The sequence below is a fragment of the Leucoraja erinacea genome, chromosome 2 (genome assembly GCF_028641065.1).
Source record: "Leucoraja erinacea ecotype New England chromosome 2, Leri_hhj_1, whole genome shotgun sequence".
Classification (NCBI taxonomy): Eukaryota; Metazoa; Chordata; class Chondrichthyes; order Rajiformes; family Rajidae; genus Leucoraja; species Leucoraja erinaceus.
In genome coordinates, this window is record NC_073378.1 from 92,297,897 (window position 1) to 92,315,976 (window position 18,080).

Here is an 18,080-nt window from a genome sequence, read left to right on the forward strand (position 1 = left end):
AATGCTACATATTACATGCATTTTGCATGAAGCATCTTACTGTTTGCATCCATAGTTACTCCAAAACGTCAAAACAAATGTAATGAATGAACAAGTGTTAGTGCTCTGTGCTTTGTCATTTGTTATAGAATGACTTCCTGCTTTTCATAAAACAATTGAGTAATGCCCTTTGAAATGTCAGATACAAGCCTGCTTATCAGTATATTATAAATACATTAAATACATTTGTTTTGACATTTTGGAGTAATTATGGGTGCAAACAGCAAGATGCTTCATGCAAAATTTAATACGCAGCATTACAAAACGGATTATCCTAATGCAGGGCCTTGACCCAAAGTGCCAACCATCCCTTTACATGCACAGATGCTTAGAAGTATATTAACTATACTTATTAGAAACATTTTTTTTTTAAAAACAAGAGGAACCTTTTATATTCCAGTGAATGCAAATTTCTTCCTCATAACTTAATCCCCCGAGTCCATGTAATATTACAGTGAATCCATAGTCTATTCCCTCCAAAGTCATTGATTTTCTTGCGTTTGAGCTATAATCTTCAATGCAGATATTTTCTAATTGGTCTTTGTGAGACTCAAAGGTTTCCCAACCTGCATATGTCCTCCCAGATTTACTGTTCTTGCATACCTCCTCCAGAAAGCATTTATATTTTATTCCCTTCACTTCCAATGATGACCACATTTCTCCATCATCCCACCCCACTCGCTTGATCTACTTGACCACAAGCAATGCTCTTCTTCCTGATCCCACAAATCTTCCTTCCTGCAGTAAGTGCTCTATACTTTTCAAACTCTGTCATTGTAAAGTTTTGCTGACAAATCCAATATTCCACGTCCATGCCAACCAAACTATCTTGCATATCCCCCGAGGTTATTGTACCAGTTCAAATACCTCTGCGACAGCTGTAGCAAAATCTTCTCCTCTAAACATAACGATCAAGGTTTCTGTCATGTTAGTCTTTATGCTCCAGTGTACTCTATACATGAACAAAAAAATAATAATAATTTTCAAACCTCCACTGCATCTAGCTACTCACCATTTGACCTCAAATGGATGGCACACTTTTTGGTCGCAATTCTGCAGACTCATTTCATGTATTAATGTTGCTGTAACTTTATACTCCTGTCAACAATTCTAGGTGCTATACAGATCTTTGTATGATCAGCAAACTTGGATAAATTGATCCCACTGCGGTACCAAAGTCATTTGCAAACAAAATTAAATGAGAACTCTTAACACACATGAAATGAAAAAGAACAACATGTCAAATACTGTACAGGCTTCCCAGTACATTCTAAAGAAAAGAGGCAGTGTTTGATTAACTGAAGTCTAGGAGTTCTGTGGGCAAGAGCTGTGACTAGTGATTCTGGGCAGGGGGATCCAGACAAGATCGAATATGGTCCTTCCCCTCCTCTACCAAATGAAACTAGCTGAATGCCGAACAGAAAATAAGTTATGCCCAGAACCTTCAATTGAAATGACAAGTCCTGCAGACCATACCTTCTTGTGTTAGAACTCTTCCATTTGTCAAGATGAATCCCATTTATAAGTACTGTCTGTCAATAGGTTATTGAATTAAGTCTAACAATATCTCACTTTACCTGGTCAAATGGAGTGACATCTTGCTTCGGTGGAACCTGAAGACCCCAAAGTCTGAACTTGCTGGCTAAACCTGGACGTTGTAAATCTTCTGGAAGTTCAACAATACATGGCTTTTTTAGAGTTTCAGAATTTCCATAATCGACATATGTCATCAGGCACTAAAAATAAGATCAAATTTAGTGTTTATTTTTGTGAAACGAAGCACAAATACTCAAGACAGTTGTGTTCATGTAAACAAATATTAGATAAAGAGGAACGGCAGTATGAGAATTTCACACCATTTGGGGGTATATGATGTACGTGCATATCACTCAGTAATTATTTTAGAATTTAGTAAGCAAGGAGCCTGCAAGTAAACTCAGGAAGAGTAAGTAATCCAATGAGAGAGGCTTATTTCCATCCATGGATAAACCAAAGGTCAACATAAACTAAGAGAAGAGGTACAAGAAATGCAAGAGATGAGGAACTAGAAAGGCAAGAGATGAGGAACTAAGCTTAGTATCAAAGCAAAGGATGATGCGTACAAACTAGCCAGAAAAAGCACCATACCGGAGGACTGGGAGAAATTCAGAGACCAGCAGAGGAGGACGAAGGGCTTAATTAGAAAAGGAAAAATGGATTATGAAAGAAAACTGGCAGTGAACATAAAATCTGACTGCAAAAGTTTTTATAGATATGTAAAAAGAGATTAGTTAAAACAAATGTAGGTCCCTTGCAGTCAGAAACAGGTGAGTTGATCATGGGGAACCAGGATATGGCGGACCAATTGAATAACTACTTTGGTTCCGTCTTCACTAAGGAAGACATAAATGATCTGCCGGAAATAGCAGGGGCCCGCGGGTCAAAGGAGGTGGAGGAATTGAGTGAAATCCAGGTTAGTCGGGAAGTGGTGTTGGGTAAATTGAATGGATTAAAGGCCGATAAATCCCCAGGGCCAGATAGGCTGCATCCCAGAGTACTTAAGGAAGTAGCTCCAGAAATAGTGGATGCATTAGTAATAATCTTTCAAAACTCCTTAGATTCTGGAGTAGTTCCAGAGGATTGGCGGGTAGCAAACGTAACCCCACTTTTTAAGAAGGGAGGGAGAGAGAAAACGGGGAATTACAGACCAGTTAGCCTAACATCGGTAGTGGGGAAACTGCTAGAGTCAGTTATTAAAGATGGGATAGCAGCACATTTAGAAAGTGGTGAAATCATTGGACAAAGTCAGCATGGATTTACGAAAGGTAAATCATGTCTGACGAATCTTATAGAATTTTTCGAGGATGTAACTAGTAGCGTGGATAGGGGAGAACCAGTGGATGTGGTGTATCTGGACTTCCAGAAGGCTTTCGACAAGGTCCCACATAAGAGATTAGTATACAAACTTAAAGCACATGGCATTGGGGGTTCAGTATTGATGTGGATAGAGAACTGGCTGGCAAACAGGAAGCAAAGAGTAGGAGTAAACGGGTCCTTTTCACAATGGCAGGCAGTGACTAGTGGGGTACCGCAAGGCTCAGTGCTGGGACCCCAGCTATTTACAATATATATTAATGATCTGGATGAGCGAATTGAAGGCAATATCTCCAAGTTTGCGGATGACACTAAGCTGGGGGGCAGTGTTAGGTGTGAGGAGGATGCTAGGAGACTGCAAGGTGACTTGGATAGGCTGGGTGAGTGGGCAAATGTTTGGCAGATGCAGTTTAATGTGGATAAATGTGAGGTTATCCATTTTGGTGGCAAAAACGGGAAAGCAGATTATTATCTAAACGGTGGCCGATTGGGAAAGGGGGAGATGCAGCGAGACCTGGGTGTCATGGTACACCAGTCATTGAAGGTAGGCATGCAGGTGCAGCAGGCAGTAAAGAAAGCGAATGGCATGTTGGCTTTCATAGCAAGAGGATTTGAGTATAGGAGCAGGGAGGTTCTACTGCAGTTGTATAGGGTCTTGGTGAGACCACACCTGGAGTATTGCGTGCAGTTTTGGTCTCCAAATCTGAGGAAGGACATTATTGCCATAGAGGGAGTGCAGAGAAGGTTCACCAGACTGATTCCTGGGATGTCAGGACTGTCTTATGAAGAAAGACTGGATAGACTTGGTTTATACTCTCTAGAGTTTAGGAGATTGAGAGGGGATCTTATAGAAACTTACAAAATTCTTAAGGGGTTGGACAGGCTAGATGCAGGAAGATTGTTTCCGATGTTGGGGAAGTCCAGGACAAGGGGTCACAGCTTAAGGATAAGGGGGAAATCCTTTAAAACCGAGATGAGGAGAACTTTTTTCACACAGAGAGTGGTGAATCTCTGGAACTCTCTGCCACAGAGGGTAGTTGAGGCCAGTTCATTGGCTATATTTAAGAGGGAGTTAGATGTGGCCCTTGTGGCCAAGGGGATCAGAGGGTATGGAGAAAAGGCAGGTACGGGATACTGAGTTGGATGATCAGCCATGATCATATTAAATGGCGGTGCAGGCTCGAGGGCCGAATGGCCTACTCCTGCACCTAATTTCTATGTTTCTATGTTTCTAGAAAGGCTAGAACTAGAAGTGATTAATCCTCCGGTTCCAGATAGGATGTACTGAGGGAGGCAAGGGAGGAAATGGCCTACATTTTATCTTCCAAACATCTGTAGGTTGAGGGGCAAAACCTTGTGACTGGAATACTGAAACGATTCCACTCTTGTCCAAGCATCGAGTTAAACCAGTAATTAGACCAGCGTGTTTAAAATTGGTGATGGGAAAGATTTTAGAAACAATCAGATACAAAACTAGAAGTCACTTGGATAAGTATGATTGACTAGAGAAAGCTGGCATGGATTTATTACAGGTAAATTGTGTCCAACTAACTTGATGGTGTTTGAACTAAAAGAAAGGGTTAATAAGAAAAATACAGTTGCTATGCTATGTATAGACTTGCAAAAGGCATTGGACGTGTCACCTTATTGGTTCAACAGCAATTGTTAAAGCCCAAGATGAATCCAACAGAAAGCAACATTTGTTGCTATTCAGACCGAGGAGAAGCAGACAATGGAATTCTCAGTATTGTTCTTAATATAACTTATTGACTTGGCTTTGGTTGTTCAGAGACCATTTCTCAAAACTGCAAGTGGCACAAAACTTTGAAGTTGTACTGAACCGTAATGGGAATGATAATAAAACTCTGGAAGACACAGACTGTTTGGTTAGATGGGTGGATGGACTGCAGACGGAATTTGATGCTGGAAAATGCAAAGTGTTACCTTTTTGGTAGAAACAATGAGAAGGTACAATACAGATTCCAGAAAGCATACAAGAATGGAGATATCAAGGGGGTTATGTGAAAGGTTCGAGGGAGGTTGTAGAACACGTACAGAAAGTGGATCTTGGGTTTTATAAATAAAGCAGAAAGCACAAGAGCAAGGAAGTCATAGTGAAACATAATTTAAATCTTGTTTTCTTGGGTATTACACCTTAAAAAGGTGTGAAGCTGTTAGAGGGTACGGAAGAGATTTATCAAAATCCTTTCAGGAAAAGTGGCTATGATCATGTGGACAGATCAGAGAAAGCGAGGACGAAAGGGATGCAATGGGATCTGAAAGAGGGATTTAAAGTTATGAACAGTGTAGAGGAGACAGGGAGAAAACAGTTACTATTGCTGGATAGTTTAAGAAATGAGAGGAAACAGAAAATTGATGATTGGCAACAGAACCAACACTTCCAAGAAGAACACTGGGAGAGGATGCCAAAGGTAGTCATGGAGGCAGATTCAATAGTAGTAGCCAAATGAGAGCTAGATGAGTATTTGGTAATAGAGAATCTGAACGGCTAGGTGAAGAGCAGAGCTAGCTGGATAACTAAAACTAGAGCTAGTACAAATTTAACCAGCCAAATTTAACCAACCAAATTTAACCTCCGAGCTGCAACTAGTCTGTCCGAAGAGCACACAATCTTTCCAGCACATTCAGAAGGCTGCACTGTTTCTAGAACTTTATGTTTAAACTTGAAGGTTAACTCCAGGATACATTACCATAAACTATGCACACAAAGCAGACTCAAGACATTTGAGTCAATTCATCTATTGATCGGGAAATAAAATGGGGCCAATAACATTGCTGACCCATTAACACCAAAGACACAGCTGTAAAGCAGTGTCTGATGTACTCTAGATCCAAACTAATTTGGATCTAGAGTACAATTGTAGGCCAAAACCCATGCAAGCAATGAAACTGTGTGCAATGGCGGTTTTTACAACTTCTCAAAGTTCAACCTTCAATAGCCACTAATTTGTCGGGGATGATTAGAAAAGTAGTCTCACGCACTCCATGACACATTTGAAACAGCAAAGATGAATCTACCAGAAGTAGTCTCTTGATTAATAGCTTCTTTATTGTAGCAATACAAAACAATGAAATAGCTCATAAATTTCCGTTCTTAATCGTCGTTCCATTCATGTCATATAAATCATAAAAACTTTTTCTTGTAAAAGTACAATCTGACAACATATATATGTCCCAATCATGCTCGTGGTCATGGTAGAAAACTGTTTCATCCCATGTTCTCGACATCAAACTGAAAATGAATCAGCTGAGAGTCTGTGCCAGAATCTTCTAGCCAAAAACACGCCCCAGACTATGAATAAAATCCCACCCATGTTAACACAGGCAGATAATAACTAAAGGTAACGAGACATGGCTATAATTAACTTACATAAGCTTAATGGCTCCAACACTGTGAGCGTTAACTGATTTCACAACTAATTGCATTTTAAAATTTGTCCTGGTGATAAACAAGCGGGAAGGCAATTTGAAACTATAGTGGAAACAGTAGATGCAAGAAACGATTGTGAAACTGTCCCACTTAAATAAGCTACAAACTACATTATGTTGCTTTACTCACTTTCTAAAAATAATATTCTGATGGCATCAGGAGCTTCAGAACTCACACCAGAAGCTGCTCAGCCACTTCCAAACTCAACAGCGTGTATGTTAACAGAGTAGTTTCTCCCACATTCAGTTACTAAAGCCCCTGTCCCACTTGCGTATCCTTGGCAACCTCGTGGTCGCGTTGAGACACGACGGTCCCGCGAAGGTCGCTTGCGATTCCATGCGCCCGCACAGCCGTCTGGAGCGCGTGACATCATTTGAAGATGGACGCAGGAGTAACTCAGCGGGACCGGCAGAATCTCTGGAGAGAAGGAATGGGTAATGTTTCGTGTCGAGACTCTTCTTCAGTCTGAAAGAAGGGTCTTGACCCGAAACGTCATCCATTGCTTCTCTCCAGAGATACTGCCGGTCCTGCTGAGTTACTCCTGCATTTTGAGTCTATCTTCAATTTTCTTGGCCCCGCTCTGGGAGTAGAAGTGGGGGCTGATCCGGACCGCAACGGCCGTGAGCCGCAGGCCGAGCTCGGCGATCGTTTGCCTGCTTCTGCTGCTGTTGGAGGTGAGACGTTGCGTCGCGCCAGGGTCTTGGGCCTGTCCCACTTTGGCCGGCAGTTACACGACAAGCCGTTGGCGCGCGAAGATTTCGTTCGCTACATAAAATTCATAGCCCTGCGCGATGTCATGCAAACTATATACCCCTCCGCGCTTCTCAATGGGACCGGCCCTGCATGGCCATACGATGCCCGTGCGCCTCAATGCGACGACGAGGTCGCGTAATTTGCATGCCAAGGACACGCAAGTGGGACAGGCCCTTAAGATATTCATTCGATGAGGGCCTCAGCAGTACCCTTGCTAGAGGTGGCAGAGAAGTAAAAATGTGCATATATTTAAGAAGGTCTTTGTGAATGTGCTTGTGACTATCATCATTGCAACTTTTACCATAATGATCTGGAGAAGAGCTACTGAAGGTAGACACAAAATGCTGGAGTAACTCAGCGGGACAGGCAGCATCTCTGGAGAGAAGGAATGGGTGACGTTTCGAAGAGCTACTGTATGGGCGTCTGTCTAAACCAGCAAAGGAGCCAGGCATGAATAGTGCATCATGGTTGCAATCAATGGGTATTCCATTTGCATCTTACATTTGGGCCACTTTGTGCCATGGTTCAACAACAACTCAATTGGAGAATGCCTGAAAGGGAACAAGGTGATCAAGGATTGAAAATACAGAAGTAAGTTTTTCAAGATATAGGAACAGATATGCAGGCAAATTACGGCAAGATACAAAAGCAATGGGATGTCTGAGGGGGGCAAATTTAACTTCCTCAATATTGACTGCAAAAGGCTGAAGAGGGAGAAATTTTAGGTTCATCCAGGAGGATGTCCTACAACAGTATGTGGACAGGTCATATTTGAGGATGGATCACATTGGATCTGGTATTGGAAAACAAGCTTTGCCAGATGACAAGTGTTGAGCATTTTGGGAACAGTGATCACAACTCCATAAGCTTTAAGACTATTCTGAAAGGAGACAAGTCTGAAGCTTGAGAGAAGGTACTAAATTGGAGTAAGACAGATTACAACGTTATCAGGCAGGAGCTAAGGGGAGCAAATTGTGAGCAGTTGCTGTAGGGCACACCCACATGTGACATGTGAGAGTTGTTTAAAAGCCAGTTGATCAAAGTTCAGGAACAACATGCTCCAGTTAGGAGGAGGGATAAGGATGGCCAAAGAGACAGTAAACTTGGTCAAAAAGAAAAAGGAAACAAATGTAAGGTTTAAGAAGATGAAATCAGATGTGGCCTTGGATGAATATAAAGCAATCAGGAAAGTAGTCAAGCAGGCAATTAGAAGAATCAAAAGGGGTCATGAAATGTCTTTATTAAATCAGATTAAAGAAAATCCAGAGGCTTTATATACGTACATTAAAAGCAAGATGGAAATGAGGGAGAAAGTGGGACTGCTCAAGGATAAAAAGGAAGTTTGTGCTTAAGAGTCTGAGGATGTAGGCTATGTACCAAACTAGAAGGACAAGAAGGTCAGTGAGATCAGTGTGCAGAATACTAATATGCAACGGTAGTTTGGCAATAAGAAGCAAGTTATGTTGGCGCTCTTGAAGGGCATTCAGGTGGGATAAATCCCCACCGCCTAATGAGGTCTATCCCAGGATATTAAGAGAAGCAAGAGAGTAGATTTCTGAGGCCTTTGCAAAGATCTTTGCAACTTCTCGAGCCACAGACGAGGTCCCAAAGGACTGAAAGGTAGCCAATATAATTTTGGTGCTAAAGAAGGGTAGTACCGAAGATCCAGGGAATTGTAGTCTGGTGGGCTGGACGTCAACGGTAGGAAAGCTACCGAAAAAGACTAATCGGTCGACAGTCAGAACCTTTCTCAAAGGGGTGAAAATGTCAGTGGCATAGCTTTAAGGTAAGGCAAGGCAAAGCTTAAAGTTGCGCAGGGCAAGATTTCTTATTGATGGTGGTGGGTGCCTGGAAGGATAGTGGTGGAGGCAGATTCAATAACGGTGTTTAAGAGAGTTTTAGAGCAGTACAGGAATATGCAGGGAATGGAGCGGTATAGACCATGTATAGGCAAATAAGATTAGTTTATCTTGCATCATGTTCGGCACGGACATTGTGGGCCAAAGGGCCTGTTCCTTGCTAAGAGTTTCAGGTGGATTCTTGGGTGGGGGGGGGGGGGGGGGGGGGGGGGGGGGGGGGGGGGGGGGGGTTGAAGATATCATGGCAATTTGATAGTCCCCTGCAAATTCTATGTCACCTAATATTGTTCAATCCACCAAAAATCACAGTAGTTCTGGTAAATCCAACAGATTATGAAAATGGGAAAAGCTCCAAGGAACTTGACAACGTGGACACTTCAGTGGCTTCAAGGTGAAGGTGGGAAGTTGGTAATCAGTGGGTCCTGGGGGAGCCATGGGCTAAACCTGGCTTTATAAGTATCCAAAAGAGAAGCGGGTGTGAGATGCGGAGCAAAAATAAAGATTACGAGTGGAGGGAGAGACAAAGGAAACCATTATAATCTTGGAGTTGTGAGTGATTTTGGTAGACAAGAATTGAGCTTAATTATTTTTTATGTTGCCCAGTTAAATAAAACAGATAACTAAACAAATTATGCATCAGGTAACAGTGAAATCTCCTGAACACTATGCATATAGCCACACAATAGAAGAACTGGCTAAGACAGGAGTGGTTAAACATTTTGTTGAAACACAAAGACTTCAAAAAACAGCTCTGTGGAACATAACAAAAGGTGCAAGTTTGAATATCTTAGATTAGTTTATTATCATATACATCAGGGTGCAATGAATTTCCTCATCACATGCAGCTCACGAAGGAAACAGTATACACAGTAATAATAAATAAAACAAAAACACAATAACAAATGCAAAATGGTAAATTGGTGGAAGACATATAAAGAAATAATAATACTCATCATCACAGGCATTTGAATGTTGCAGTAGGATGCTCCACTAAAGATGGATTAGATTAGAACCAAATTTTGTTTGAACTTCATTTGAGGCTCAAATGACAAATAAACGGTATTGTATATTGTATTGTATTGATAATAAGCATTAATTTAAGCTATGTTGGCATCGGTCAATCTTGATTTCATTTATACGGGTCATGAATCTGGGGCTGACTCGTGTAGTCTGTAAATTGCTAAATGTGTAAACTGCAAACCTTTGTCTTATTTGGTATGACGTTAAATATTTTACATTCAAGCCAATCTACAAATGGTGACAACAATACAAGGAGTGAGGGCTGACTTTTTTTCTCCCCATTCTGGCTTGCAGTGCCTCTTCCAAGCATTTTAAAGATTTTGATAAATCTAAATAATTGGTCCTGGGTGGTTCCATTGCCTCATGTTGTGTGTTTTTATTCATTGCATATTCAGCAATGTCTGCCACACAACTGGTTTAACCACATTCAGTCAGGTCATTAATCATTAATAGGCTCATATTCCTTTTACCAAATTTACCTCATTGTTCCAGGAACAACATACAGAGCAAAGGTTTTTCTTACAATGCAAATAATGTAAACCATATTGTATAACTAAACTAAAACTGACCTTGAAAATAACAAAAAAAATATGCAATACCTTTTCATTGGTCATCATTTTTATCAGTTTACATCTATACCAACATTGGTCTTCAGAATACAATCCACCATATATCTGTATGTAGGAATAAAATCATTTATATTTGCAATACTTATAACATAAGTATTAAATAAAGATTTAAACCTACAGCTGCAAATATTGAACTTGCTTCAACTTCCAATCAGAAATATTAATGTGACCTTTTTTCATATTGAATGGCTGATCATATTGAATCATACAGGTCGACCCCAGGTTACAACAGGGTTCCATTCCCGTGAACTGTCTGTAACTCAGTTTACAAGTCAAAAACACAGCCACAAACCAAATTTTCACACGGCATAAAATGCCTACAGGAACAGCAGCCAGAAATTCAATGGCCTTGATCTCCCAAACGCTCAATGTATGTACAGACTGAACACAAGTTGGGCAATGGTAAACTGGGAAGGATCTCCACACGACTCAATCTGCTGAATTTCAGCAGCATTCTGTTTTCATTTCAGATTTCCTGCAAGTGCAGATTTTCTCAGTTTCAGTCATGTTTTCCTCCTTTTTTTCTTTTCCTCTTCTCTCTGCAACTAGTCACTTGTGATTAATCTACTCTTTCTCTGCGCCATTTCTGTATTTGTTATTTCCTTGCCTCAACCCTCATACAAACATTCCCTTTGTTCCTCCATCCCTCCCAGTCTTCTGCAAGCGGACTCAGATTTTTGACTTCTTTTGACTCTGATCAAAGGTCATCAACCTGAAATGTTGACACTGTTTCTCCCTCTACAACTATCTGAACTGCTGGTTATTTCACTGTTTACATTAAATTCCAATGCCTAGAATTGGTGCAGCTGTGGCCATCAACTGCTTCTGTCCGTGGCTGTGAGGATACTGGCAGAGTGGATGGGGAACTGTATGGTGGGACACAATCGAGGCCAGCAGTTTCAAGGAGGGAATGTAAGGGTAATGCAACTGGCAATGGGATATGGAAATGGTTGATTGTTGACTTTCATAGAAGTATGATTTGTTTAGTCCAACATGCAATCTAATGCACAATACTGTTACATTTTTTATAATTTAATCTGTACTTTCAACTTCAATGGGCTTTTGTTCCCTTGCATAGGATCCCTATTTTGTCATTTAATCTCTCAAAGATCCTCCTCTTCCCTTGCCATATCTACCACACTCCACGTTGTCTGCAGCTTTTACCCTGTGCATTTCTAACTACAGGTGCACAACCTTTTATCCGGTGTTCCAGAAACCGAAAAGCTCCGAAAACCGGCCATTTTTTCCAGATGTCGTCTGCGCACCAAAGCTCGCGTTTGGCGCCAAACTTGACCCAAAACGACCCACGGTCAACCCAGGTCTGTACTACTGTAGCGGCTGCCTCCTCCCTGGAGACCGGGAGACGCTTAAACATCTGTAAATCATTGCTTAAATGTTAGTCAGTTAGTTTGGAGGGCTTTTATGTGAAGGGGGGGTGAAGGGGTAAACTTTAATTCTTAGTCCCCTACCTGGTCAGAGAGGCGGGGAGCGGTCAGTGCCTTACCGGTTCGCCGTGCAGTAAGCTCCGCAGCGCTGTGGCCGGTGGGGCTGTGGGCGGCGCTGGTTGTAGCTCCGACCCCAGCAACTCTACCCCTGGCTGCGAGGCGCTCCAAATCCAGCGCCGCCCGCGGCCTGACGCCCCAGCTCCGCAAATGTCGGGAGTCGGCGGCGTCGCAGCGGCAAGCTCCGGAGCGCTGTGGCCGCCGACACACAACATCGCGGAGCGTTGCTGGATTTGGAGCCGCGCAGCCAGGGGTAGAGTTGCCGGGGTCGGAGCTCCAACCGGCGTTTCCCGCGGCCGGACGGAGCCCCCAGCTCCGCGGCTCCAAATCCAGCGACGCTCCGCAATGTTGTGTGTCGGCGGCCACAGCGTTCCGGAGCTTGCCGCACGGCGACCCGGTAAGGCATTGCCCGCTCCCCGCTGGTATCCCAGCACTGCGATGCCGCCGACTCCCGACATTCCCGGAGCTGGGACGTCCGGCCGCGGGCCGCGCTGGATTTGGAGCGCCTCGCAGCCAGGGGTAGAGTTGCCGGGGTCGGAGCTACAACCAGCGCCGCCCGCGGCCGGACGGAGCCCCCAGCTCCGCGAGGTTGGGAGTCGCCGACCAGGTAGGTAGGGGACTAAGAATTAAAGTTTCCCCCTTCACCCCGACTCCACCACCACCACATAAAATCCCTCCAAACTAACTGACTAACATTTATGCAATGATTCTCCCAGTCCCCCGGGAGGAGGCAGCAGCTCCAGACTTTTCAAGCCGCCCGCGCTACCTACCTAATCTACGCTAAAAATCTTCCATTCTGAAATCCGAAAATGTCCGAAATCCGACAAGTGTCTGGTCACAAGGCTTTCGGATAAAAGGTTGTGCACCTGTATTTCCAGTTCTGATGAAAGGTCATCTAACTGAAACAATAAATCTGCATATCTCTCCATTAATGCTGCCTGATCTGTAGAGTAATTCCAGCATTCTGTGTTTTTAAAGTAGAGTGCAGTGCCTCTGTGTGACCAATTTATAGCACAAGAGTATCTGGACATCACTTTGATTTTTACTCCCCACATTGCTAATAACTTGAAATCAAGAGAAGTCCAGGCAAATATCTATAAATGTCCATTTTAATAAAGTCAAAATTACTTGGAAATCTAGTTTTAAAAATCAAACATGTCTGAAGGATCACAGTCTGAGGGATAACAAAGCACATCTTAACAAATCCCAATATACATAGAACAAGTCCTCATCAAACATAGTTTAATCAGTGACATACCTTCTCAGGGACAGGGTCCCCAAATACTTTAGCAGCAAATGGGCAAATTTCTGTCAAAGCAGTGGACACCTTAAGGAGGTCTTGAATTAATTCAATATTCTGGGTATGAAGCAGAGACAAGAAAGAATAAAGCAAACATTTTGTATTCACTTTAAAATTTAAATAAGATTCGAATTTAACATTTTACCAGGTTATAACTCAGGATGCATAATCATTTTAATGAAATAATTCAGCCTGATGGCACACATGTCACAACTTCATAAGCATTGGGAAAGATTTAAACTATTTATTCTTTAGACTAAACAGGTTATGCTCAATTACCAAAGGGACTTGTAGTTGATGGCAATGAGATTGATCCGTACACAATGAGCTGAAGGAGTGAGGGACAACATTTTACCTGCATGTTAACGTTTCTAGGATCATGGGTTTATGGTCATAAGAGACAGTGTACTTTATTATAATACTAGACCAGGTGCGGACCCGTTGGGCCCGTCCCCCAAGGCAATATTCCACCACTGACCCATAGCACCAACTGTGCAAGAGCAGCTGACGGGTTCCCGGTGAGGCGCCAGAGATCCCGGTTTTGACGCGAGTCACGGCAACCCTCCCCCAACGGCGCAGGCTCGGCCGGCAAGTGGGAGCGCAACTGCAACGTTTTTAAAGTTCAAAATGGCAATAACTCGTAAAATATAAGATCAATGTGAACGCATCTCACTCTCCCTCTTCAGTCCCCTATTCGCCTCCTTCATTATCCTCCTTCTCCCCACCCTCCACCATCCCTCCTCTTTCCAACCCTCACCCCCTCCCTCCCCTCCTCCTTTCCTCCATTACCTCACCATCCCTCTTCCGAGCCCTATCCTCCTCCATTCCCCCTCATCCCCATCACTCCCTCCCCCTCCTCCTTTTTCTTTCCCCTCCACAGCACCCTCCCTCACCCTCCCTTCCCCTACCCTCAGTCACTCCCTCCCTCCATAACCTTTCTCCCCTCCCGACCCCACTCCTCTTCCCCCTATCCCCCTGCTCCCCCACTCCTCACCCCCCCCTATCCCAATCCCCCACTCTTCCTCCTCACCTCCCCCACTGCCCTCCTCTCCCTCTATCCCCGACTCCGTACTTCCCCCACTCCCCCATCCCTTTCCTTCTAACTCCCTCCCCCACTCTCCCTCCTCACCTCAACCACTTTCCCCTCCCTACCCCCCTCCTCTCCCTCTATCCCCCTGCTCCACCACTCTTCACCTCCCCGCTATCCCACCCCCCCCCCCAATGAAAATCGCGGTTTCTTTTTAAATGAAGCCTCCCCCCACAATGAAAATCACAATTTTATTTTAATGACATTCTAAATGAAAATCGTGTTTTTTCTTTAAAATAACCTAAACACAATGTTAGCTTTTAATGAAAACGGAAGAATCAATGAAAATAACGTTTTTTTAAGAAAACGAAATTAAGGATCCCATTGTGATTTCATTGAGACGTCGAAGGCGGCAGACAGGCAGGGCAAGGGGAAAAGTCGTTTGTAAAGTGTTTTTTGTCAAGTTTAAAATGTCAATAATAATGTAAAATATAACATCAATCTGAACAAAATGTGCTGCAGCACATCACAGGACAATGGTGAGTAAGGCGAGCCAAAAATTATAGCGCTATCGTGTATCATTTTGGCGTAGTTTCCGGAACTCACGCACACGCAAATAAGATGAGTTTTAGTAATATACTAGACCAAGTCACATGGGAGGGCTGGTCCCGGTCACATGGGAGAGCTAGTCCCCGAACAAAATATTCCACCACTTACCCACAGCCCCCAACTGTGCAGGCGCAGTTGACAGGTTCCCGTTGTGACACGAGTCACGGCAACCCTCCACAAGTGCGTCTTGCCATCCCTCTTCCTACCCCTATCCTCCTCCATTCCCCCTCACCCCCAGCACTTCCTCCCCCTCCTTTTCACCCTCCCTCTTCTCCTCCCCTCGCCCACTGCCTCCCTCACCTCTCACTCCCTCTCCTCCATAACCCCTCTCTACCCCACTTGAAGTCATTGTGAGGTGGAAGCCACGGTGTTTTTTAAAACTGAGTTGTTTTAATATGTAAATGAGATCCCATTGTGATGTCATTGTGGGGTGGAATACTTCTGACGGGCAGTTTGGAAAATTAGATCCCGTTGTGACGTCATATGCTGCTAAAGACCAGTGCAGATGTAAGAGATTTTTGTCCAAGTGGTTTTTGTAAAGTATAAAATGTGAATAACTTGTAAAATATACTATCAATCTGAATGAAACATGATACAACACACCACAGGACAATGGTGAGTAAGGTGGGCCAAAAATTGTAACGCTATCGTGTACCAGTTTGGCGTAATTTCAGGAACAGAATCACAGAAATACTAAGAAACAAGATGAGAATTTTAGTCATATACTAGACCAAGTGGGTCCGTTCCCCCTACGTAATATTCCAATATTTGTCTTTTTTTTAAAAACTATAATCGTGAATAACTTTTGAAATAGAGCATGAAATCTGAAGTAAACCTGATGAGGTTGTCAAGGGGGGAAATGTGAGTAAGAATACGTAAAAATTTAAGCGCTGGCGTGTAGCGTTTTGAGGAAGATACAATGAATACAACACAGGCACACACACACAAAGAGAGATAGAGATACAGAGAAAGTTGGATAACAATTAAGCTTTCACAATGCAGTCAGTAAAGGTAAATCTTAACAGTTAATGGGTTGGTTTTGCACACCTTGCAAAACAGCAGAAAAATAGAGAAGGGAGCAATTGCTTTTTTTTTTAGAGAAGATACAAGGAACTGCAGATGCTGGTTTATAAAAAGAGACAATGAGCTAGAGTAAATCAGCAGGTCACCACTGAGTTACTCAAGCGCTGTCTATTTTTGCTATATTATTTGATTGTGAGCCAGGAGGACAAGAAGCAGTGCTCCATTCTCCTACTACTCATGCTAGTTGACTAGTAGACAGTAGTTGACCTCTTTATAATGGCAGCTGAATCCCCTCACCAACATGCAATGCCACACCTCTTCCCAAGGATCAGCTGTCTCCACCCATTTTACCCCACGGTAATTTGCATTTATCCTATCTACCAATCTCCACCCACCCTTCACATTAAATTATAACCTTTCCTGACTCCCAGAAACTATTCTCAACAGAGTAATGGTGCATTTTTCTATCATTGGTGTTCCTGCCCGAGTCACCAAGCCCATCAAAGTCACTTGCTGCTGGGCAGAACGAGACATGTTAACTTTAGGATTTCTAGTTTTCCCCCAAACATATGTTCTCTCCCTACTATTCCACAAGAAAATGTGAGACTTTTAGATTGGGCACATGAAATACGGGTAAAGGAGGGATATGGATCATGTGCAGGAAAATTAGATCAGATTAATTTGGCATTGTGGGCCAAAGGGCTTCAGATTCAGATTCAATTTTCAGATTCAGATTCAATTTTAATTGTCAGTGTACAGTACAGAGACAACGAAATGCATTCGTCCCTGGGCTTGTCCCTGTTCTGCACTGTTCTATGTTAAATAGCAAAGCTTTTACAGCAATTTTGCTGTTCAGGTCCACCATCGATTTTCCGGCAAGTGGTGATCCGGCACCTCCTTTAATCCAGACAAAAAACACAAGAGTGCACTTGAAATCCACCCCAGAAGTCCCCTCAAAAATATGGCACCTAGGCCAGGTAAGGTGGCCAATCTTATGCCGATCAGCAGAACAATTATTCCCCCTGCAGTCAGGGCTCTGGAACTCTGGCCTGGCCTGAGCCAGCAGATCCATTCTAATAGCCGACTTCCAAGGCTGACTGTGGGCCAGTATCTCGGCCAATGGGCAGCCTGTTCTGCTACTGTTGGACTCCTCTCGGAGGCCATGATCTCTGTTGGTCCGGCAAAACAAATAATCTAGAAAGGCTCTGGAATCAAGAGTGCCAGAAAAATCGGTGGTGGGTCTGTATTAATAAGAGTTCTGTTTGGATTTACTTTACATATTTTGCCTAACCTTTTCACAAATGAATTAAAATAACAGAGAAACATCAGAAGGAGTGTCACCTCTACAAAGTAGTATGTGAGCCCAGTAAATTTCAATGGGAGCTTGGAAATCAGTGCCACAGTGAATTGTAATGGTGCTCAGAAAATACCACCTGGTCAGCCATGTAACAAACTATCAGGATTTCTGAAGTCGGACAAGGGATTATCAGCTTGCCTATACAAGGGTAGCAAGAGTAGATTTGACTACATGAAGTGGAATTCTTGATTCTACTAAATACAAAAGCAAGGTGGGAATACTGACGTTGAGCAAGTCCTCAGTTAAACTGCAGCTTTATTGTGTGCAGCATATCACAGTTAAACAACGGAAAGGGGGCAAAATAAGTTTACAAGGATCAAACTAGGAATAAAGGATTTATGTAGTGAGACTAGACAAGTTATTCTTTTCTAAAATTATTAATAAATGTATGGCAAAGAACAATAGCAATATAGTTTCTATGTATCAGCCAAATGCAACAAGAGAACATATTTAAGATAGACACACGATGTCTATTAAAGTACTTAGAATAACTTTACGAAACACAGAATAGCATTAATGTGGAATTTGTCATAAATTGTCTTTGAAACAATAACCTGAAATTTATATTGAAAAAGAGCATAATGATAGGAAGAAGCAGGAACAGCATTAGACTATGCACTTCATGCGAACATAAGCATGGAATATACATAGAAACATA

The 18,080-nt window shown here is 42.8% G+C and overlaps 1 protein-coding gene across 9 annotated transcripts in view; it reads right to left on the bottom strand.

The window, feature by feature from the left end:
- LOC129712543 (serine/threonine-protein kinase 31-like) overlaps positions 1–18,080 on the bottom strand; it is a 102,151-nt gene that overhangs the window by 77,653 nt on the left and 6,418 nt on the right. For 8 of the 9 annotated variants that reach the window (XM_055661091.1, XM_055661099.1, XM_055661055.1 and 5 more), the window contains 3 exons: positions 13,365–13,463; positions 10,575–10,649; positions 1,617–1,775 (listed from right to left, as the gene is read on the bottom strand). In XM_055661091.1, the coding sequence (XP_055517066.1) occupies positions 1,617–1,775; positions 10,575–10,649; positions 13,365–13,463 (333 nt within the window). The remainder of the gene's footprint in view (positions 1–1,616; positions 1,776–10,574; positions 10,650–13,364; positions 13,464–18,080) is intronic. The other variant, XM_055661083.1, reaches the window with a different exon arrangement.